The sequence below is a fragment of the Engraulis encrasicolus genome, chromosome 4 (genome assembly GCF_034702125.1).
Source record: "Engraulis encrasicolus isolate BLACKSEA-1 chromosome 4, IST_EnEncr_1.0, whole genome shotgun sequence".
Classification (NCBI taxonomy): Eukaryota; Metazoa; Chordata; class Actinopteri; order Clupeiformes; family Engraulidae; genus Engraulis; species Engraulis encrasicolus.
In genome coordinates, this window is record NC_085860.1 from 15,953,159 (window position 1) to 15,977,965 (window position 24,807).

The 24,807-nt window shown below is 46.0% G+C and overlaps 1 protein-coding gene across 2 annotated transcripts in view; it reads left to right on the forward strand.

Moving 5' to 3' along the window:
• The first annotated feature begins 1,385 nt into the window (after positions 1-1,385).
• The window catches only part of ptdss2 (phosphatidylserine synthase 2), a 33,431-nt gene continuing 10,009 nt past the window's right edge, over positions 1,386-24,807 (forward strand). The window contains exons 1-11 of one of the 2 annotated variants that reach the window (XM_063196783.1): positions 1,386-1,984; positions 2,414-2,705; positions 5,008-5,109; positions 7,223-7,305; positions 12,554-12,621; positions 15,897-16,031; positions 19,032-19,082; positions 20,079-20,192; positions 22,207-22,325; positions 23,570-23,684; positions 24,292-24,437. In XM_063196783.1, coding sequence (XP_063052853.1) covers positions 2,461-2,705; positions 5,008-5,109; positions 7,223-7,305; positions 12,554-12,621; positions 15,897-16,031; positions 19,032-19,082; positions 20,079-20,192; positions 22,207-22,325; positions 23,570-23,684; positions 24,292-24,437 — 1,178 coding nt within the window. In that variant the 5' untranslated portion in view covers positions 1,386-1,984; positions 2,414-2,460. The remainder of the gene's footprint in view (positions 1,985-2,413; positions 2,706-5,007; positions 5,110-7,222; positions 7,306-12,553; positions 12,622-15,896; positions 16,032-19,031; positions 19,083-20,078; positions 20,193-22,206; positions 22,326-23,569; positions 23,685-24,291; positions 24,438-24,807) is intronic. The other variant, XM_063196782.1, reaches the window with a different exon arrangement.

Consider the following 24,807-nt stretch of genomic DNA (forward strand, 5'->3'; position numbering starts at 1 on the left):
GTATGTGGGATCTATGCATTTAATCGCCCTTTGAAAAATCTGTAGAAGCCTAGAACCGTAGGCCTATTTCAGAATCTTGAAGGATAGGCAGTTGCACTTGTCTTCATGAACGTGCCATAATTCTGACTGCCACATCTAATGTGTAGTCATAGGCTATCATTCCGTAATCTACATCTAATTGCTAAAGTCTAGGTCCATCACTCAGAACTTCTAAGATACTATAAATGAGCAAAGCGTGCCAAAACTTTTCATTTATTTTGATTGACAAGTGACTGTGAGTGACACGACTTTTTGGGCTCTTTCTTTTAGTTAACGTATCACATGTTTCATTTGTACATGACCTAAATTAAATAATTGATCTGGTAGACGGTTTGGTATAGAGCTCTTCAGCGTTGACGTCAACTTGTATGCGGCGTTTGGACTACCGGTTCCATGGCGATTTTTTACATTGCAAAACGCCATAGAGATTCAGGTTTGGCAAAAATATAAGTTGCACGGCAACAACGAACATTAGCGTGTCCCCGCATCCCTTTCTCATTAGTGGAACGGATCGTATCATCATGTTGGTGTATTCACATGTTAAATCATGACGATTATAATTCAATATTGCTAACCCCTTTCTGATCATTAAAACTTCCGAACTACATACTTTCCTTTGGTTGCCATGGGTACAGCCATCCGCACGTACATGCCGTTAGATACAGGCGCTGCTTCTGTAGTTGCCAAAAGCTTCCGGGTTTAGCATATGGACGCAACATCGTATTTATGTCGAAGTTTGACACAAAATGATCAACCATATCATACCTACAGCCTATTTTTAACACCCTCGACAGTTTGCGGGGGTTCGCTAAGCGCGTGCTTGCACTCGGAGCTTATTTGAAATTTACCCCTATTCATTCCCAATGGAGGCCGGAAGCCGATAGGAACCAGGACGTCCTTAAATGCTAACATGAAAGACTACAATCTACTACATGCTTCCGCTTCCGCTGAAGAACTCTATTCCCTTATTATGCAAGGGTGGTACGATGCCGAGAAACGCCCACTTAAAGGTACAGTACCCTATCTAACCAGTTTTGCTTGGAAACAAAAGTTCAAAGACAAATCACAGCTTACAGACAACAGAAATATATCGTAGCCTATGACATATCTAACAGTTTACGCCTAGACGGCAAAGTTAATTATCCACAGGAACCAAACATGCTATACGAATATAGAAACGCTGTATACTAAAATTGTAGAGCTGCATTATGCTCTGCGTAATGCGTGCGTAAAGTCTCATCGGATTTTTCTCTGCAGCAGGTCTGTTCCAAGATGGGACACTTTGTAGCAACGGAAGTGACGACATTCAAGCGACCTCAAGATTTTATTCATGAATGACAGCAAATTATCAGCCCTGGCAACAGTAGGATGTCTCACATGTACACTCTAGCGCGTTGCTGCAACTGCAATGTTCTGAAGTGAGCCTGGTAGTATCCAGTTCCACTGTTCGCCGTCCACCAGACTACATTATAAATTATTTTCCAAAGTCGGAAGATTGTAGAAGTGGACACAAATAATCGTAGGGCATGCCAGTCGCATGCGTTCTCTGCCGTTAGCATATTGAACTGTCTAATGCTAACTAACTCGCAGTTGTATGGTTGTAACTTAGCTAGCTACATTGTATGTCAGTAAAATAGAATACCAACTTCCGAGATTCCAAGTACTGGAGACGAATTCTACAATGGATACGCGGTCCATACGTTTGTGAGGAAGTGACTTATCAAGTGAGTGCCACAAGCCGTGTTTCAACCTTCAGATTCGTGGTTTAATAAGTGGAGGGAGGTGTTGTAACAGAGACTACAACGACACGATTTACGCGGGGAAGCAGTTACCTTGAGAGGTATCTCAGTTTACATGCAACGCAGGACAAGCCACTTTGGATTGATGACTGGAAACATTTGTAACACTCAGTGCTCAGCTGCGTCTGTTGGATTCGTGTGAAGTGGTGAGTTGGCTACAATGTTTCTTATCCCTCTTTTTTCAGAGCATTTTAAGGTGGTATTTATTCAGACAGCAAGGTGGTGATAGTTTTTTTTGTTGACAAGTAGGCCTACGCATGGAGATACAGTGATGTCAGTGTGTTCTCTAGATCTTACCATTTAAAATGTCTTGTCATCGACACGTTCGTGTAATATTTTTTTAGCCATACGCCTATACATTTTGACCTATTGTAATAGCATCCTTCACTGTCTTCTGTCTAGGTCCATATGTTAGCAAATGACAGGTTATATAATGCGATTCTCAAGTTGTGTGTCGTTGTGTCTTGCATTTTGGAGAATGGCATTTAAATAGCCTCGACATATCCTACGGGCGGGGTAAGTTAGTAGCATACTGTAGCAAATGGCTCGTCCTCCAAATCACTAACAGAACGAAGTTGTTGGCTGTTGGCAGCTCCTGAGCCCTGTGTCAGCTTAGCTGGCGATGGCGAAACCCGACTCGAAGAGAGGTGCTATGGCTTTTGTCGCCGGAAGACCCGCCGCGACACCGGAGGACCAGGTCAACAACGGGTCATTGGATCAGCCACCGTCCTCCGCTTCTCACGAGGCATCGCACACCCCGGCGGCTGCCAGCAAGTCTAAATCGGGTAAACAGACGTCTAAAGAAAACCTGTCTCGAAGGATAACTGAGAGCGAGGTGTACGACGATGGGACCAACACATTTTTCTGGTAAGATGTGGCAGCAGCGTGGACATAAGCTGTCAGATGATGACATGAGGGTTTCTCCTTATGACCCTTTGGAAATTGTGTTGGTTCTGCTCCAAGTTTGTGTCAAACTCGATTGCCATGCCTTTAGTGGTGTATTGGGATCTATCTTCTGGACAAAAGACCAGAAGAGTAGAGATGTGAAGCCTACGGTACTTTCACCTCTGTTTGTCATTGACCATTCATCCACAGATGTCTGAGCATTACTAAAGCTCAGTGATCAGATACTTGGCCTCTAATAATATCTTGCACTGCTTGAAGTCCTGTCCTAACCTGTGTCCTGCTACGAGTGTAGGCTAGGTGCGGCCGGGCCACCTAAAGACGGGCGTCTGCTGCTCCCTCTCTCCCTTCTTCCATTTGCCTGTTTATGTTGTCAGGTAACAGTGGCTGTACAGGGACTAGGTCCTGCTCGATACTAGATGAACAAGTTCCCCTGTGGCGGCAGGTACAGGACACCAGCTACGTAGAGCCTTTGTGTGCATGGTAGCAAGTCTCCGTAGTAGATTGCATCACCACAGTGGCATGAATCTGTAGGCCTATGAAATAAATGAATTAATGCACACTGAATTTCATTACAGTGTACTGTAAATCTTGATCTGGGCTTGTCATAGGGACAGTCATAGTCCAAGCTGGATTTTTCTGCATCCCATAAATATACAGATACTGTCTTGGCTTGATGGCCTGACTCGGATCTACATGTCCATTAGGTTGTTATGCTGAAAGGGTATTGATTTACCTCAGCTCTATCCTGAATAGTAGATGTAGTAAGTGCCGTTACTCTGTGTGTATGGTAGTTCATGAAGTTGGGACTGTAAGACCTTAGGTAGCGGACGCCATTCAATGCCTACTTGCTTCATCCACCTGCTGAACTAGCTGATTCGTCAAACTCGCTCAAGTCTTCAGTCAGCAAGATGACCCAATTGGCACAATCATCAGTTCATATTTGCAACACATTCTGTTGTAAGTTTGTAGCCCTTAACAGAATGCCGTTCTGCCCCTGGAACATTGAAATGGTCAGTGAAAAAACGTAACTACCAAAGTACACCACTATGTCACAGGTGCACAGGGGCTTTAGTAATACATTACGACTTGGTCATTGCCATTTTGGTAACAGCTGATGTATAACAGGGGCCGTGTTTTACTGAGTTAAACATTCTATAATGTCACTGGCATGGTACATGAAAATGGAGAGCAAGTAGCCAGCGGGAAAAAAACCTCACAAATAACTGTAGACATCACTGCAGTAATGAGTAGGGCAGTCATGGGTAAGCAGGAAGGGGTTGTTGGGTGTGTGTGTGTGGGGGGGGGATTAACCAATGCTCTCCCCCATCCTCCTCCATGACTGGGGTACCCTGAGCATGGTACCGTCCCGCTGCTCTGCTCCGTTGGAGCACTATTGGGGGCTGCCCACTTGCACGGGTGAGGCATAAATGCAATTTCGTTGTGTGTAGTGTGCAGTGAACACTTGTGCTGTGTCACAATGACAATGGGAGTTGGAGTTTCCTAGTTGGGCTCAGGCGTAGATAGCCATAACATTCTCAGCATGTGTATCAACAGCTGTGGATGGATTTCACTTGAGGCATAACAGGTATAATTTGGGAGTCATTTCCTTGGATTATAATAGTCTACTACTGAATAGTTCTAGAAATAAAGGTTCTCTTCGCAAAACTGTTATCCACCATCTGCTTTCGAGGTTAAGAAAGGGTGGAAGTGAGGAAAGTGTGTACGTGGCTAGAAGGGCATCCCCTGTTCCGCCTAATTAAATAAAGAGTTAATGAAATGAGGTGTGTGTGTGTGTGTGTGTGTGTGTGTGTGTGTGTGTGTGTGTGTGTGTGTGTGTGTGTGTGTGTGTGTGTGTGTGTGTGTGTGTGTGTGTGTGTGTGTGTGTGTGTGTGTGTGTGTTGCATCACCTGACTGTTGGTCCATCTGCTTCCCTTGCTCTCTGCTCCTGTGCACCTCTCTCTCTCTCTCTCTCTGTCTCTCTATCTCTGTCTCTGTGTCTCTCTCTCTATCTCTGTGTGTCTCTTTCTCTCTCTCTCTCTCGCTCTCTCTCTCTCTCTCTCTCTCTCTCTCTCTCTCTCTCTCTCTCTCTCTCTCTCTGCCTCTCTCTCTCTCTCTCTCTGTCTCTCTCTGTCTCTTTCTCTCTCTCTCTCTCTCTGTCACACACACCCTCACTATGCCCTTCATCCTCACTCTGCTCTTCATCCTCACTCTGCTCTTCACCGTCACCGTGCTCGTCATCCTCACCTGTGCTCTGTTTCCACAGGAGAGCCCACACCGTCACCGTGCTCTTCATCCTCACCTGTGCTCTGGTCTACGTCACCCTGCTGGAGGAGACGCCACACGATACCGCCTTCAACACCAAAAGGTCAGCGCACGCACGCACGCACGCAAACACGTCACACGCACACGCACACGCACACACACAGACAGACAGACAGACAGACACACACGCACACATGTGCATGCATACATTAATACAAATATGTACTCACACACACCTACGCACACGAACACACATGTGCATACACACTTATGATCACAATAACACGCACCACTTACCACACAATTGCACACACACCAAATGCACGCATATTCAGACGCTGCATATGGTATGTATATACACATGCATGCACGCACACGATTACCATGTGGTGCCAAGTGGTGCTGAAAGGCCGTTAATGTCATGTCATATTTCATGTGAAACTGCATAACATTAAAAATATGTCGGTGGGCGGATATGACGGCCTCAAGGGCTGTAAACTCGAGACATGCAGTAGGTTCCCCACCCCTGACGTACGGGCTAATACTGTATATGTATTTTAATCAGTAAAAATGTTACATGCTGTCAGCGTGCGATGCATAAACTGTAATGTCGTCATTGACTGCTGAAAATTTCTGTTCCGAACTTCCGATGATGTGTTTTTATTGTGGGGAAAAAAATCCTTGAACATTTATCATCAATAGATATTGCTTGCACAGCAGTGTCTACTTTTAGTCTATGTTTTGTTTTTCTTTTTGTGCTCACTTTGTGTAAGAGCATAGTATCCACTCCTATCCCCCCTGCCTGTAGCCTCTTTGGCATGGGAAAAACATGTAGATCCACTTAGTGGTATGAGTGGGGGCGGGGGGGCAAGGGTGGATCTTCGTAGCCAGGAGAACGTGTACAGTGCGATGGTGTATCCCACCTTTATAAATAGCTATGTGGTGGTGGTGGTGGGTGGCCTGTGGGGGTGGTTAGGGCCTGTCTCTGTGTTTGTGTTTGTGTGTGTGTGTGTGTGTGTGTGTGTGTGTGTGTGTGTGTGTGTGTGTGTGTGTGTGTGTGTGTGTGTGTGTGTGTGTGTGTGTGTGTGTGTGTGTGCACCATCTCTGCTAATCAGGATTTTCTTGGGTCAGCGTAACCCAGGATTACACCACGACGGGCCCAGTGCTTTCACCCCACCCCCACCCCCACCCTCTGTCTGCTGTCCTGACCTCACCTGAACTAATCCTCCAACTTGCCATTACTACCATCTCTCTCTGTCTTTTCCTCCTCCGCCCCCTCCCCCTCCCCCTCCTGCTCTCTCTCCTTTTATCTCTCCTTGTCTTGGTCCGTGACACACACAGTGGACTTTGATGTTGTTCACTCACCGTCTTGACCTCATACCAGAGCTAATGTTGACAGCTCTGTGGTTAAGAGGATAAAGAGGTCTCAGCCTCGACCCCTGAAAGCATCCATACAGTAACTCCCACATACATCTTTCATTGTTCCTACTTTAACCAATTTCCTGTAAACATGATGACCGTTGCTGTAGGGTCAAAGACGTGCAAAATGGCATTGTCATTCAGTGTAACGGATGCCTTCTGCTGACTGTAACTGTAAAAACATGACTCTTTTTATTTATTGTTACAGGGAATTCGTGAAAGCCTCGGCTGTCATCCATTCACTTGAAACTATTTAAAAATCATATTTTTTTGCAGTTACAGTCGGCTGAAGGTGTCCGTAACACTGAATGACAAAGACGTCTTTGACCCTGTAGCATTCATAATATACTCAACGGCCACTTCATTAGGAACACCTGTTACAGCTGTTCATTGAGGCAAATTCCTGATCAGCCAATGACATGGTGGCAACTTAATGCATTTGTGCACATGGTCGAGAATGATCTTATGCAGTTCAAACGTAGTGCGGAGCCAAGTGTCTTGGCGGAAATACGTAGGATGGCGCGCGAGGCTAGGTCCAACCCAGCAGTAGAGAGGTGTTCCTAATTAAGTGGCCGGTGAGTGTATGTTCAGACACACACTCGCACGTTATCAAGTATTTATGAATCATGTTACATTGTTATTATGTATTTGAGGAGTTTAGTAATTACCGTCAATAATTTGAATAGTGGCTGTATCTAAACTTATTCACACTCTGTGATAATCGATGCTCTTCACTCTTCATAGTGATGTTTCATGTGTATCTGACTTGTCTCCCTGGTCTGTTCTTTGCTTTGCAGAGGCATCATTGCCAGCATCTTGGTGTTCCTGTGCTTTGGGGTGACCCAAGCTAAGGATGGACCCTTCACTAGACCACACCCAGGTACAGTAGGAGCACTGCAACCTGCAAGAGGGATATTCAGGGCTGTGTATGCTCTCTCTGCAGCCTGTCGCAAAGAGATCTCCGCAGATAGTTTTGATTTTTGCTCCGCCGGGATCACATGGTCTGTGCTATTATGTTCTTCATTTTCACAACGGTAGGGGCAATGAGAGGATTGTTCAAACTGCCTTCAATACAAGGAGTAGATTGTAATGTGTCTGTAGCTTTGTAGCTTTGTTTATTGACTTTGTTTGGCTACATTATTCGAACAGCCGACTACACAATACGTCTTCGGCATGTTGAACGCAAACATCGCTAGTCTACATGTCCTTGGCTCCCGCTTCTTTGTGTTTGGAAGTAGGGTGCGCGCATCCACAAGTATTAATCCAGGTGCCAGACAAAAAGTGGTAGGTAGTGTGATGAAGCGGTCCGCACACTGGGTATTAACTCCAAAAATACTTTATTTCATTTTAACATACGGCTACTTAGTTCCCTACACCAACAGGGCCTTGCCTTGCCTTGGCTTGTCCCGCAATGTTATCCCCCAAAAAGGGGCGTAATGCACATGGCACTCATTGCGTGGTGCCACCCGGTTATTCACATAGGGTGTAGCCAGAGAATCGTATATGAGAGTGAGATAAAGCAGGCGGGTTCTTTTCCGGTATCCACTTTACGTCGGGTGAACGCCCCTTTAGGAGACCTTCGATTAGGAGACCTTCGTAGTCTTGAGGTAGAGAATAAATGGAGTCCCCTTAGCGCTGTAGATGGCGATAGCGCACGTCTTGTGCAAACACCACAAAAAGAGAAGAAGAAGGAGGGACAACGCCCCCTTAGGAGACCACATTTTGAGCACACGCTTTTGCATTGAGTGGGCGTGTTTCGATTCCTCTCATTATATATCCAACCTCTTTGGTGTAGCTAATGGGTAGGCTGGAGTGTGTTCTGTACCCACATGGTGGTCAATCACACGGAGTGCCTAGCCTGATTATCATTGACTTTCAAATCTCTTCGACACTTGGTCTGACCAAGAGCATAACAATTACCATTTCCCAAACGGCATGATGGACAAGTCTCCCTTGGTTTGCTACTGGTTTTTTGCTTCCCGACAAAGTGGGAGGAGTTCCCGTTTTTTGTTTGGGACCTAAGAAAGTAATTGCATTGCTTTGATCAGTTGACTAGTAGCAACACTGGAGGTGTTGCTTCACTAGGAGGGCACGGCCTGGCTACGGAGTGCTCAACGAGAAGCCCCCAAGGAATTTGACTAAGACAGAAGAAAATATATGATTTTAGCTAGACTCACTTGACTTTTTCTCTGAGATTCTTGCCATGCCCCTGCCATGAGCTAACAGCAACTCCAGATTGGGAAGTGAGGGCTCTTGCCAGTGAACCAAAAATGGCCCACACTGCCTTTTAATAGACTAATACCGGTACGGCTCTGAAGCCACTGGAAAGAGCTGTCTCTCTTCTTTAACTGTAGACCCATTCAGGACGGCACACATCTACCATGTTTCAAACTCCTGGTGCAGTTGACCTTTGACCCACCCATATTCCCTCTGTCTCTGGGAGATACACTACTAGATAATGTCAGGCCATTACCTACACACACACACACACACACACACACACACACACACACACACACACACACACACACACACACACACACACACACACACACACACACACACACGCACACACACACCAGCAGCAGTTGTAAGTGGTATTTTTTTTAACTGATAATCCATGCAAAGGCATTTAAGCAACCACTCAGAGAGAATGTAAGAGTGATGTAGAGAGAGAGATGGAGAGAGAGAGAGAGAGAGAGATGGAGAGAGAGAGCAGAAGTGAGTGAGAATATGTAAGAGTGATGTAGAGAGAGAGAGCGAGAGAGATGGAGCGAGAGAGAGAGCAGAAGTGAGTGAGAATATGTAAGAGTGATGTAGAGAGAGCGAGAGAGAGAGCAGAAGTGAGTGAGAATATGTAAGAGTGATGTAGAAAGAGAGAGCAGAAGTGAGTGAGAATATGTAAGAGTGATGTAGAAAGAGAGAGCGAGAGAGATGGAGAGAGAGAGAGCAAGAGAGATGGAGAGGGGGTGGATGAGAGCAATTGAGGCTGCGGTGTCTTGTGGAGCTACCTCAGCTGAAAGGGATCCAGCAGCAGCAGCAGCAGCAGCAGCAGGAGGAGGATTGTGCTTGGTTGCAGACAGGCCAACCGACAGGGGGGGGGACAAAGGGCTATGTTGTCTCGGGCCCAGGGAGATAGAGGACCCAGAATTGGGACCCCACTACATTGTTTGCATTGGGCAGGGGGCCCTCTCAGATGACTTTGTCCCGGGCCCAGCAAAATCTGTCAGCGGCCCTGGTTGCAGAAACTGGGCCATTGCCATGTGCTGCCGACGCTCTCCTGATGATGCACCAGTGCAGCAGCTTCAGCTGCAGTAGCTTATGAGTAGCCAACTAGGGTGACGGAGGCAAAACGAGAGAGAGGGAGAGATAGCAAAGGAGGGAGTAAAGAAGGAGTGAGATTATGAAAGAGGTGTAGAGAGATGGAGAGGGGGTGGAGAGGGTGCCGACTCTCTCCTGATGCACCAGTGCAGCAGCTGCAGTAGCTTATGAGTTGCCAACTCGGTGAGAGATAGATAGAGAGAGAGAGAGAGAGAGAGAGAGTAAAGAGAGAGAGAGATTGAGCGGGAGAGAGTAAAGAGAGAGAGAGAAAGAGAGATAGATAGAGAGAGAGAGAGAGAGAGAGAGAGAGCAAAGGAGGGAGTAAAGAGAGAAGGAGAGACTGAGGTCGAGGGAAGGGAGACGACAAAAGTGAAGGTTTGTTTTTGCCAGCAGCTGCAGTAGCTTATGAGTAGCCAACCCTGTGACGGAGGCAAAGCGAGAGAGACAGAGGGAGAAAAGAATAGGGAGAGAGAGAGAGACGGATAAAGAGACGGAGGGAGTAAAGGGAGAAGGAGAGACTGAGGTCGAAGGAAGGGAGACGACAAAAGTGAAGGTTTGTTTTTCCGAGTGTGTCAAAGCAGGAGGTAGAGAATGCAGGAGCAGGGAGAGAAGGAAGGAAGGAAGGAAGGAAGGAAGGAGGGAGAGGAAGATCGAAAGATGTTTTTGTATTTCCCAAATTTGTCAACCTCCCCAGAAACTGATGTTGTAGGACTGGAATGAGAGGAATTTTGGGCATGTGTCGCAACGTCCCCTGGCAGATTCCAGCCCCCACTGCCCTCGTTGCCCTTGGTGACACAGGCACTGCTGTTGTCTTTCTATCTCTCTGTCTTTCGTTTGCCTTTAGCTCATTGCGGTTCACCGGTGTCGCAATAGTCATTCGACTGGTTTGGCCAGCAAAGCCAGTCTCTCTCTCTCTCTCTCTCTCGGCCCTCTCTCTGCCTTTCTTCCTTTGCCCATTTCCAGCAAGGAGTGGTGTCTTTCCGTTGTACCCACCTTGCGACGGTTACACAAAGGTGCTTATTATGGTGTGAGACAGGGGGAAAGAATTTACTACAGGATGTAAGGTCCCTTGGGCCGAACTGTGCGTGTGTGCGCGTGTGCGCGTGCGTGTGTGCGCGTGTGTGTGTGTTGTGCTGTTCTGCCTGTTTGGATAGCCTGTATTAGATTTATAATAACTAAACGGGCAGCAGCGTGTTCAGATGCACACGTGTGTTTTTGGGCGTGTGTGCCCATGCATGCACCCATGTCAGGGAGGTGGACGTCTAGACAAGTACTCCCAAGCACATAGATTGAAGACACCCAGGAGGAGCACACTCAGGGTTGGAACGTTGACTACCACATAGGGCTGCACGATTATGGAAAAAATCATAATCACGATAATTTTGGGCAAAATCATAATCACGATTATTAATCACGATTATTGATTTTTGCAGATTTTTTTGAAAATTATAACAAGATGAAATATAACCAAGAATGAATTACATACGGGATGAGCAAAATAAAATGAATTGTAAAAATGATGTAAAGGCAATAGCATGAAACTTAAGTGGACAGATTTCTGGCCAGAAACACCAGCCTGTCAGTATGTTCTGGCTTCAAGGACGCTCTCAAAAGTAGGTCACTATTGCCACGATTAAATCACGATTAAAATCATGAGTTCGATTTCACTATTTTATCACGATTTTGATTATTTTTCGATTAATTGTGCAGCCCTACTACCACATCTAAGACCAGGTGCTCAGGTGCGATCACTGAGGTGTAGCAACCGCAACCCACCCACAAAAACCAGAGCGACAGCCCCATCTCTCTGTTCGTCTTGTCTGTGGGCCGCGGTGTCTCTGAGGTCCATAACTGTCTATTTTCACATGGAATGACACCTGTCACATCCCTCCTACTGTCCCATCCATCCCCCTCCTCCCCCATCCCTTCATCCACGCTGTTCAGGAGTTGTGAGGAGTCGGCCAGGTTAGGTAGCCTCGTAAACTAGACAAACCCGCCTAGTGGCCAAGACATATTTTGCTTGACGGTCCACAACTGTCTATTTTATCATGGAATGACACCTGTCCCATCCCTCCTCCTCCCCCATCCCTCCTCCTCCCCCATCCCTTCTTCCACGCTGTTCAGGAGTTGTGAGGAGTCAGCCAGGTTCGGTAGCCTAGTGAACTGGACGAACCCGCCTAGCGGCCAAGACATATTTTTTTCCCTGACGTATTGGTCTAGCCCGGTTCCTTTGTCAGATTGCCACAACAGGCACCAGACCTAGTACACCAATCCCAATGCAAACCCCCTCGCCTGTTTGAATTTTGTGGGGCGAGCTTTGACGGCAGAATTTGTATGGCTAAGGAAAAAAGGCTAAGGCAGCGCAGAGGCAGTTTGATTCAGAAGAATGGTTTGGTCCCACCCCACAACCTTCAGCTAACTGATACAAGCGAGCCCAGACTAAAGTTTTTACATTTAGTCTGGCGGGTGAGGCTATGGGTTCAGATGTTTTTTTTCTTGGTTTGCTTGAGGTTGTGGGGTGGGCCCCAAGGACGGCATCTCAGTAGGGTTTTTTCCTTCAGAAATGCCGTCAGCTGAAATTTGTTGCCTGGTGCTGTAGATTTAATGTGGTCTTTTTTGTGTGTGTTTACACAAGAGCGGCGCATCCATGGCAACACTAAAATGTTAAGTGTGTCTGTGTGTCTGTGTGACAATGAGGGGCTCTGTCTCAAGGTTATCCAGATCGTGTGTGCGTGTGCGCGTGCGCGTGTGCGTGTGTGTGTGTGTTGGGACCTTATATGTTCCTCTCCTGTGTTCCTCCATGACAGCATATTGGCGGTTCTGGCTGTGTGTCACCGTGGTCTACGAGCTCTTCCTCATCTTCATCCTTTTCCAGGTGAGACAACACACACACATACACACACACACACACCCACACACACACACACACACATACACACACACACACACCCACACACACACACTTCTACCCACATACAAACGTGAATCGTCTGTCATAGCGCATAGAACACATACACACACACACACGCGCGCTCACCCTCCATCCCTCCCTCCCTCCAGCAGAAACATTCATCACCTTGTAATCAAAGTAATGAACCACGCACACACACACACACACACACACACACACACACACACACACACACACTCTCTGAAATCAAAAGAGGCTTCATGGACGGCCACTCTGTGTGTGAAAGAAAGGGCCGGGTCGCTGTGTGCTGTGACCGGAGCAGTGTGTTATTAATCACGGGGTCCTTTGTTTGGTGTGGAGTGGCTTTGGAGCGGCGCTGCAGGAGACTACAGTGGAGACTATAGGGCCACAGACAGACAGACAGACAGACAGACAGACAGACAGACAGACAGACAGACAGACAGCCTCTAGGGCCACAGACAGACAGACAGACAGACAGACAGACAGACAGACAGACAGACAGCCTCTAGGGCCACAGACAGACAGACAGACAGACTCTAGGGCCACAGACAGACAGATAGACTCTAGGGCCACAGACAGACAGACAGATAGACTCTAGGGCCGCAGACAGACAGACAGACACACACCCATCCATCCAGGGCTGCTGACGGCTTTAGCCTGGCCCAGGACAAAATCATCTGAAAAGGCCCGCCTCATACCAATAAATGCTATGCAATGTAATTAGGACCCGATTCTGGGGGCCCTCTCTCCCTCGGCCCGAGACAACTGACCCCTTCCACCCCCCAAATCCATTTTCTTCCCCTACCCTGTCGGCCCCTGTGTGCCCCAGCCCTTCTCATACCCAGCCTCATGTCATCTCATGTCGGGCACCATGAGGTACCCAAGGGGCCCTTGGGGCCCGCCACAAAAGGCCTCTCACCACTGGACCCCGACTCTCTTTGTGTATCACCCCACCTCACCTCACCATCGGCTGTTACAGTACAGTACATCTCATGTCCAAACGAGCCATATGACGGATCGAGGATGAATGCAATGCATGCAATGTGCCACAGATGGTAGCGTTCAGAAAGGGGGCCGAGACGAGACGTCTTAATTCCCCCCCTCCTCCTCCGCCTCAGATGTGTTTATTGTGTCTGCGTGCTAACTAACTTGTCATGCTGAATGGCATTGTGGGTAGCCAGGGACCTGGAGGGCGCGGTTCATCATGACATGAATAACACGACGTCCTGCTGAGAGACGCCGACCCAACGTGTTCAAATTACCACCGAACATGACCAGAACAAAAAAATGACAAGTAGAGGGCATAAAAGAGGCACAGTGTCTTGGTAATGAGGCTGCCCTCATGGGGGGGTTTGGAGGGTTTTGTCAGATGATCTCCCCCCCCCCATCTGCATAAGGAGAGCGAAAGGGGATTCGTTAATGACCCCCGCTTCGCTTGTCTCCTCTCTCTCTGAGGACCAATCTGCACTGAACTGAACTCCGCCTTTGTACTCCTACGCTCGCTGTGCCATCATCCTCCCTTTGGGCTTTTTTGTCTGTGAGCTTTGTCCGCTGAGAAATAGTTTTGGCTGATGTCAAAATGACATTTAGAGGGGGGAAATGAGGTAAAATGTCACAGTTGTTGTTGCTGTTGCTGATGCAATGTTTTCATAGTGTGTTTTTTCTGTGCAATGTTTCATGGCATTTGTTGGGCAAGGTGGGTGGGGGTTTAGCTGAAGTTACATAATCAGAATCATCTGGAAAATAAATGGCTTATTTTTTTTTGTATAGCAGCTATTGAAATTGCATTCAAAAAATACAAATTTTGAATATCTTCAGGGGACCTGGTGAAGTTTGGAGGTGTTCTTTTTTTTCCAAGGTGGCCGTCTTAACTATAAAGTCTGGGCGGAAACTCTGATGTGTGTCAACCACGTGCCTGTTCGTGACCAGTATTCCTGCCCTACTTGTCTCACTATTTGTGTCCCGTGAGATGGGGCCTAAATATGCTCTCTTAGTCTCTTAAAAGTAGGTTCCCGTACCGTACGCCGCCTTCCTGAACGTAGCCTAGCCGGCTATCTTGTCACCTACATCTAGAAAATGTATAGAATGTTTTCTCTGCTGTTGATTGTATGTGTGGAATGTTTGGCTAATGTTTGACACACAATGCTGGCTTACAGTACAGGGCAAAAGTTTAGATACACCTTCTGATTAAATCCATTCTCTTCATTTGTGTTTTTACTTGAAAATAGAAAAAATAACATTGTTGAAAATTGTGGGACCAGGCCCTACCGTGGCTGATATGGGTAGGGCACTCGTCTACTACGCGGCCGACCCGGGTTCGATTCCCGCTCCGAGTCCTTTGCTGGCCCACCTCTCTCTCCCAACTCACTTCCTGTCTCCCGCTTCACTGAAACAATAAAGGCTTGTAAAGCCCCAAACAATACTTACAAAAAAAGAAACTTATGGGACTATCAGCTGTGCCGAGTTGACGTCAGGTGGACAGACAGCGGACATCATGTATGTGTTAATGCATAGTTTTGATGCCCTCCACAAAAATCTGCAATGTACTGTAAATAGCAACGAAACTAAGGAGAATGCATTGAATGAGAAGGTGTGTCCAAACTATTGTCCTAAACTGTACATACACTGTAGGTAGGCAACATGAAGCAGCTTTGTAAACTTCTGTAGCTCATTTGCTCGTTGCTAATTCAGAGCATTGCCATACTGTTCAATTGAATCAATTGTAATGTTGATTTGTATGTACAATCGCAACAATGCAAAAATGTTCATTTCAAAGTCACTTTGACTTCGAAAATAATACCGCAACAGCTTTTGCGGGGCAAAAAAGCAAGGGCTTCCAGCTTGACTGACTGTATGTATGAATGTATATAATCATTTATTGTTCCTGAAGCTTCCTCATAACCCTCAACACACAACACCAAACAAAATACAGTACAAGCTTTAAAATGCAGCCATGGAGATGCCCAGAGCTCTAAATTAACTTCTTTGATAACCAGACCAAAATGTCTAGAAGATGTTCATCTTACTAGCCAAACACACACTCACTAATGGGCCAAAATGGCTGGTAAGTTGGTCTCTTCTACCAGCCAAACTGAAAGTTCACCAGCATTTGGTCGGTTGGCTTGGCTGGTGTTAATTTAGAGCCCTGGATATACACGTGTGTAAGATCTAGTGCATGCTTTTGAACAACAACTTTTTGTACCCTCTCCTTCCTCCAGACGGTGCATGACGGGCGGCAGTTCATGAAGTACATCGACCCCAAGCTGGGCGTGCCTTTACCGGAGAGGGACTATGGCGGCAACTGCCTTATTTATGATGCCGCCAACAACACAGACCCCTTCCACAACCTCTGGGTAAGGTTGCTTGTGTGTGTGCGTGTGTGTGTGTCTGTGTCTGTGTCTGTTATCTATGATGCCGCCAACACCACAGACCCCTTCCACAACCTCGGGGTAGGCCTGTGCGTGCGTGCGTGCACACTATTCGTTGACCTCCCGTGTGTGTGTGTGTGTGTGTGTGTGTGTGTGTGTGTGTGTGTGCGCCCCCGTGTGTGTGCCCCCGTGTGTGTGTGCATGCATGTTGACCTTCCCTCCACCCTTGGCCACTCTAAGGTGTGCTAATGCATTCCTTATTTAGGTGAACCAGCAACTAGCGGCCTCAAACATTATCGCAATTAGTTAATGATGAAGCTTCTTAAAGTGAAGCGGAGACACAGACACAAGCTCCCAAACAACACCAGGGAGGGCCACCACACACACACACACACACACACACACACACACACACACACACACACACACACACACACACACACACACACACACACACACACACACACACACACACACACACCCTCTTCTGGGAATGGTGCTGCTTGTCTGTGTAAACAAGGAAGAGGTGTTGGTCTTGTGTTGTGTTTTTCTCCCTCCGCAGTTCCCGTGGTTCATCTCCCTCCTCCTCCTCCTCCTCCTCCTCCTCCTGCTCCTGCACCAGTGTTTTCTCCTGTTCTTGTGCCAGTGTTTTCACCTGCTGTGTGGTGATGAGGCTCATGGGGGATTGTGGGGCTGCACTAGACTCCCTGAGTACAGACACGCACTCACACACACCCTGCTCATGTTGGGTTGCACTAGACTCCCTCTGGGGACTCACCTGGGGACCCTCAGCGCACTTCCATACCCCGCCCCCACACCACCCCCCTCACACAAATGCACCACACACACACACACACACACACACACACACACACACACACACACACACACACACACACACACACACACACACACACTGCACATGGACGAGTTGTGGGGTTGCACTAGGCTCTCTGAGTTTACCTGGGGAGCCTCAGCACACACACACACACACACACACACACACACACACACACACACACACACACACACACACACACACACACACACACACACACACACACACACACACACACACACGCACAAACTGCACATGTGGTTGCACTAGACTCCCTCAGTTCACCTGGGGAGCCACACCACACCTCCACTCCCCTCCTCCCACCCCCATCTGTCATCTGTCTCCTGCCATCTGTCTTGGCTGTCCTCTGCTTGTGTCTTCTCCACTCCTGTATTCCCCTGCCATCTCCATTCGGGAGTTGCTGCCTGTGCTGTGTCGTTCCTATTGGGGGAAGGGTTGCAGACTTTTTCCCCTTCTGGCTGGCAGAAAGATGCGTCACGTCAGCCTGATTTTGTTCTCGTGTGGGAGGGCAAGGCTTCCATCCAGAGTTTTGCTTTCTGCTTTTCTTCTTTTTTATTTATCTCAGTCCTGCTCATTCTATATACTGTACTTGTGGCATACTGTTCCACTGTATCACATTCCCTCCTACACACACACACACACACACACACACACACACCCCTGTCTATCTCTCTATCTCTGCTTCTCGTTTGTGTGTCAAGTACTCAAGTCAGTCAAGCGTCACGGCACACATTCACATGACACCCTTTCCAACACCACTCAGCCAACACGCACACACACACACACACACACACACACACACACACACACACACACACACACACACACACACACACCTCCTTCCTCCACAGAGCACGTACTCCTGTTAAAGTGTCTCAGGATGATAAAAGGAAAACAAAAACAATTTTGACCATTTCAATTGTTGAAGTGCCAACATACACCATTCGATAACTTTTTACTGTTCAAATGTTTCAACCAAATGATCCCTTTCTTCCACATGTATGTACCAGGGCTTGACATTGGCACCTGCCAACCAGCTAGTAAAAAACGTGGCTGTGGCTAGTACCAATTTTAGTCTCACTAGCCAGCCACTTTGACAGGTAACTTATTCTTTGGTGTGACAAATCACAATAGTTGCGTACATTTGTATTATTTTGAACCCAAGAATATTCCAAAGAAAAAAACTGACAGCAAAACTAAAAAAAGCTAAAAGACTAGACCTCACTGCCCTGAAGAAGTCACTCAACCCGCTACGCGTGGGCCTTGTTTTTAATATGTCCATGTAGGACTTGTCATATTAATAAAAACATTATAATTTAGAGTGCCTTTGTAAGAGAATTCATTCTCATTTGTGACCCTAAAAGACTAGTGACTCAGGAAAACCACCAGCCACAATGGCCGGTGAGCAGAAAAGTTAACGTCAAGCCCTGGTGTGTACACCGCGATGAATTACCCAGCGGTGGAATGCCCGTCCCGTGCCCCCTTGCCCTTTTGCGCAGCCTCTCCCTCTGTTGTTACGCTGTCAGGAGCCTGCGTGTGGATAGTGTTGTCAGTGTCCGTGTCGCTGGCATGTGTTGGGTTACCAGCCGTGACCCGGGCACAGCTGGCACGGGCGTTTGTTTTGGGTACGGTGCCGGTGCGCACATCCACAGTCACTTGTTGCAGGTGCCAGACAAAAGTGTCGGACAGTTGAAGACGGTAGGTCTGCACGCTGCGGAATAAGCACCAAAAATAAACTTTATTAAATTAAAACGGCAGCGACGTCAGGCATGACGAAGATCCACGGCGATCAAAACCTTGTTGTTTGAATTTAATTTAAAAGTGTATCATGCCAGCTGTTTAATAAGGTAGGTCTGCACACTGGAATAAGCTCCAAAAAAATAAACTTTATTAAATTACGGCAACATGACCCAGGGTGATCGAAACGTTGCTTTTTTAATTTAATAAAGTTTATTTTTGGGAGCTTTTTCCGCAGTGAGCAGACCTACCTTCTTAAACAGCTGGCATGGGCACCCTTGGTGGACTGTACTGTTGGCATCTAACTCCTGTTGGCACCATCCGTGACCCGCCTCTAGTGGCAAATGAACTGAACATGCCCTTCTCTTCTCTTTGCTTCTCTCTTATAGGACAAGATGGATGGTTTTGTCCCAGCACATTTCCTGGGCTGGTACATTAAGGTAAGCATATATTCAAACACCCCCCTCTCCTATCCTACTAGTATTCTCTTCTGAACACTATCCCTTCTTTTTTCATTTTTGTCGTGAAAAAAAAAATGTGAATGGGGTTGGCAGGAATTTTGGATGCAAAAATGGGGTCCTATACCAAAAAAAAGTTGAGAAACACTTCCCTAAGCCTTTTTGTCATACCAGTGCTTGATCTCAAGTGGTGCACTTGTGCACTTCAGTGATGAAGTTTCCACATGTATAGCGTATTGATTCCGCACTGAAACATAATGCCCGAAGTTCACAAGTGTACCATCTGAAAAGTAGCACATGAGTGGAGTACCCCCTAACTAGGGGTGGGCGATATGGCAAATATGTTGTATCACGATTTTTTAACATGAAATCTCAATTTCGATTTTTTTATCACGATCTTCCATCCAAAAATAAATAAAAATAAAAAATAAAATGTTAACACACTGATGATACTCTCATAAAGTGTACAATTGGAATACAATAATGTAAAGAATAAAGTGAAGACAACAACACAAGTGAGAAAACGTCACTCTGATGCTGATAATAAACATCCTCACTGCAAGACCATCTATACGATTTCTCCACTTTGGCAGATTCGAGACAATCTTTTTCTCAATATCACGATTCACGATTTAATATCGTCATATCGCCCACCCCTACCCCTAACTCATACTCTCTCTTCTGCTATCCCAATGATATGTTTGTCATGATTACACTTTTTCCATCATCATTGTATTGTCATATACAGTGTTTCACTGGAAAAAGAGTATTTGTTGAAAGTATGTTTGTTATATGTATCGAAAAGTACAATGTACAAGTACTGTTGATTTGTGTCCCCCACTGGAGGTCTATTTTGATAGAAGTGTCTGCTAAGTGTATTGTCATGTAATACAATATCGTAATAAGAGCCGTGTGTGTGTGTGTGTGTGTGTGTGCGTGTGTGCGCGTGCATGTGTGTGTGTGTGTTTGTCCTCCTAGACCCTGATGATCCGGGACTGGTGGATGTGCATGATCATCAGCGTGATGTTTGAGTTTCTGGAGTACAGCCTTGAGCACCAGCTGCCCAACTTCTCCGAGTGCTGGTGGGACCACGTGAGTAGCACCGAGCAATGAAAGATGCACGATTAGCACCCAGCAATGAAAGATACACTATTAGCAATGAGTAATTAAAGATACACGATTAGCACCGAGCAATGAAAGATGCACGGTTAGCACCGAGCAATGAAAGATACACCATTAGCACCCAGCAATGAAAGATACACTATTAGCACCGAGCAATGAAAGATGCACGATTAGCACCGAGCAATGAAAGCTACACCATTAGCACCGAGCAATGAAAGCTACACCATTAGCACTGAGTAATTAAAGATACACGATTGTCACCGAGCAATAAAAGATACACGATTAGCACTGAGCAATTTAAGATTCTCTTTTAGCACCAAGCAATTAAAGATACACTATCAGCACTGCACAATGCAGAGTGTGTCAGACATACACAATTAATTCACTGAGCACTCAGCCATGCTGAGTGTGTTAGACATAGACAGCTTATTATCGGCTAATGAAATTAAAGATACACTACTGTATTAGCACTGAGCAAGGCGAAGTGTGTCAGACAACCACTGTTGGCCAGCTATCTTATTATCCACAGGTACAAGGACTACCACATTACTATTTTTCGAAATCTCCGGGTTGCTAGGGCTACGTCATGCAGAACATAGGAGAAGCCTGACAGGGACAGCTAAAGTGACTAATATTTTACTAAGTTTTTTTCAAGACTTGAAAATCTGTTTCCAAATTCATTTCACTGGTTCTGTGTGTATTGTCTTCAAATGTTTTCGAATGTAGAGTGCAGTATCTAAGGAACCCTAATACAATACAATCTACTGCAGTGCTGTATATGTCGTCTTCCCAGCCGAAAAATAAGTCATAGAAAGGTTTTTTTTCCAGTGTAAGCTAACAGTGAATCTCCATGCTGTAATCATGTGTAAATTATGTTGCTTTCGACAGGGCAAGTTTTCATTGCTGAGGTGAAACAAATCAGGCTGACATCATACTGCAGATTTATTTTTTCACGGCTCCCATAACACCCCCCTACACACACACACACACACACCCACACACACACACACACACACACACACACACACACACACACACACACACACACACACACACACACACACACACACACACACACACACACACACACACACACACAAAGACAGGGACTGTAAATAGTCTGAACACCAATACTAGCTCAGCTGCAAGCTCTGGCAGCAAATCTCACTCCAACCTCTTCAATTTACAGCATCGCAGCTCAGTGTTGCGCTTATATAACTGTTGATTTCTCGCTTTGGTGATTACTGCAAGGCCGCGCGAAGCTTTTTGAAGTCCCCCCTCACCAAACAGATGAGGCACAGGCAGGCATAGGAACTCACAGCTGCAGATCAAAGAGGATGTGTTAGTCATCTGGAAGAAAAAGCAGAAAAGTTAATTTTGAGATTTTTTTTTTATTGTAAGAGGAAATCAAAGTTGATACAGCTGAGACCTCTCCGCTTCAAAGATGAGCAGCGTCCCTTGTGATGATCTTTAAAGGTGCAATGTCATATTTTTAGCCGTTTCTTTCCAGAACTCATGCTGCCCATTCACAAATGTTAGCTTTTTCTGAATACTTAGCACCATCATCAAATTCTAAGTATTCATTATGACTGGGAAAATTGCACTTTATCATGAAAAGGGGGATCTTCTCCATGTCAGCTATTTTGAATTTCCAGAAATATACATTTTTAGTGCAAAATTTGCTGTACTTCCACCATACTAATAAATAATGGTTTATTACTTAGTAAGAATTCATGAAAAGATCACATTTGGCAGTAGGCAGTTTCAATCAGTAACAAAGTTGCAATACCTACTCTGGCCACCATCCTAGACAGTGCACCTTTTAATGTCACTAAGACTTGCATAACAGGACTCACCAATAACAAAATGCTTTAGACTTGCATTGCACACACAACATCCAATATACATATACAAAATATGACGTGGAGTACATCTCTCTCTCTCTCTCTCTCTCTCTCTCTCTCTCTCTCTCTCGTATCCACAGTGGATCATGGATGTGCTGGTGTGTAATGGCCTGGGTATCTACTGTGGCATGAAGACATTGGGCTGGCTCTCCATGAAGCCTTATCAGTGGCAGGGGCTTTGGAACATCCCCACCTACAAGTAAGGAATCTCTTTGGTGTTGTCACAACTGCAGAGAAGTCTTGAGTTGCATCTCAGTTGGTGCACTTGTGCACTTCTGGCACTATGTTTCAGTGCGTAATTAATAGCCCATGCACACTGAAACATGAACACTGAAGTGTCAAGTGCACCATTTAAAAACAAGCATCGGTTTCTGCTTACTAATCAACTAAAATGTCCGACATCACAAATCGGAGCGCTTGGAAACTGTGAAATGTGATTACTGATTGTTGGTACCAAACAAAAATATATAATAAAACTACATAAATAATGCATAATAAAACCAAATCGCCTTCTTGTGTCAATGAGATGTAATGGCTTGGCATATCATTAGGAACGTGGGCTGTTCACAGACCATCATCGAGGGGTCCATGTAACTCAGTGGTTGTCAACCTTGGGGTCGGGACCCCATATGGGGTCACCTGGCCTGAAATAAGTGGCAAGAAAAGAATACTGCTAAAAAGCATTCTTAAACATTGACTTTCATTAATAGATATTCTTTGCTCAAATGAATCGCACAAGTGACAAGTAAACCGCATATAAAATGTAAATTATATCTTGTCCAAAGTCTTAAGTGTATGGAGTTGCCGGAAATGTGGAATGTCGAAATGGGGTCACAGGCTAAGAAAAGGTTGGGAACCAATGATGTAACTGTTGGCGCTAACAACTCCCAACACAACATTGGTCGGTCTGAAAACAGCTCCTTATTGCATCTCACAGCCCCTCACCTTGGGAAGGGGCCAAGCTCCGAATGGAAACTCGGAACAAAGAAAAAAGAATGTGATGACTGGAAAACACTCAGTCATGGCATTGTGACAAGTGTCCCTGACTTGAATTTGTGATCAACAGTATCAAGTACTGCTCTAAATGGCTGTATAATTAATAGGTTTCGTGTCTTACAGTTTGCTGTTATTCTAAATGTGGTTGTGTAAATCATCTTACCGTATGTTCAATCTCCCATTTCCCAGGGTGCTATTCTCAGTGGTGTAGCATCGCAAGCCTTCGAAATTACAGCTGTCCTCAATCTAATAATATATCCTTTTCTCACGTTCGCAGCATGGTGCGATGCTATGTCAGTTTCCAATGTGGTGGCGATATTCATTATGTCACGTTGACAGGGACTGCATCTGAAGTGGCAACGCTGTTGTTGATGTTTGAAATTGTTTTGTTGTGTATTGCAAACCAAGCTGTTACTTAGTGGCTTTCCACTGTGCTTGTGTTCTCAGAGGGAAAATCAAACGCATTGCCTTCCAGTTCACACCCTACAGCTGGGTGAAGTTTGAGTGGAACCCCGCCTCAGACCTGCGACGCTGGCTAGCTGTGCTGGGTATCATATTCATGGTTAGTTACACACACTCACACTTTTACACACACACACACACACACACACACACACACACACACACACACACACACACACACACACACACACACACACACACACACACACACACACACACACACACACACACACACACACACACAGTCTAAACTAAACAAAACAAAGGAAACATTCACCCACATAATTACAAATGAGGTCTGGATTTAGCGGCTACTGGATGACTTAAGTGTAATTCAGAACTTTTGGATTTCCCCATGTGGGTGTTTTTTTCTGTGTGCCTGTTTGTTCATACGTTTTTTTGTGTGTGCGTGTTGTGCATTTGTCTGCGTGTGTGGGGATTTTTCTTGGTGTGTGTGTGTGTGTGGTGTGTGTGTGTGTGCGCATGCGTGTGCGTGTGCATGCATCTGTGTGTGTGTGTGTGCGTATATCTGTGTGTGTGTGTGTGTATGCGTATATCTGTGTGTGTGTGTGTGTGTGTGTGTGTGTGTGTGCGTATATCTGTGTGTGTGTGTATTCATGCGTGTGTATTCATGCGTGTGCATTCATGCGTGTGCATCTGTGTGTGTGTGTGTGTGCGCGTGCTTGCGTACTCCTCTGTGTGTGCAGTTCCTGCTGGCGGAGCTGAACACCTTCTACCTGAAGTTCGTGCTGTGGATGCCCCCCGAGCACTACCTGGTGCTGCTCAGACTCGTCTTCTTCGTCAACGTGGGGGGCGTGGCCATGAGGGAGATCTACGACTTCATGGACGACCCGTGAGTCTAATGCCTGGGCTGCTATCACTATATGCGCGCGCAAGCACATGATAAACTATTGTACAGATTTTAAAAGCAAGATTTTGGAAAATCTGCAGAATTTGCATCTGTTTATAAAGTAATAGTGGAAACAAAATGCACCTCAAACAAAATGCATTGAACACAATTGGAATCAGTGCAGCAGATCAGTATTACTGCAGATAAGATCATATTCCATTGCAGTCAGCTGAAGAATTATGAAGCGGGAATGAATCTCAGGCTGAATTAAACATTCCTGAATCAAAACATTTAACGGCTGACTTGCCTTGTCATTGAACACAAAAGTAAGAAGATAACCTGTAGCACCAGGTTGTATTTAGTTTCTCCTGAC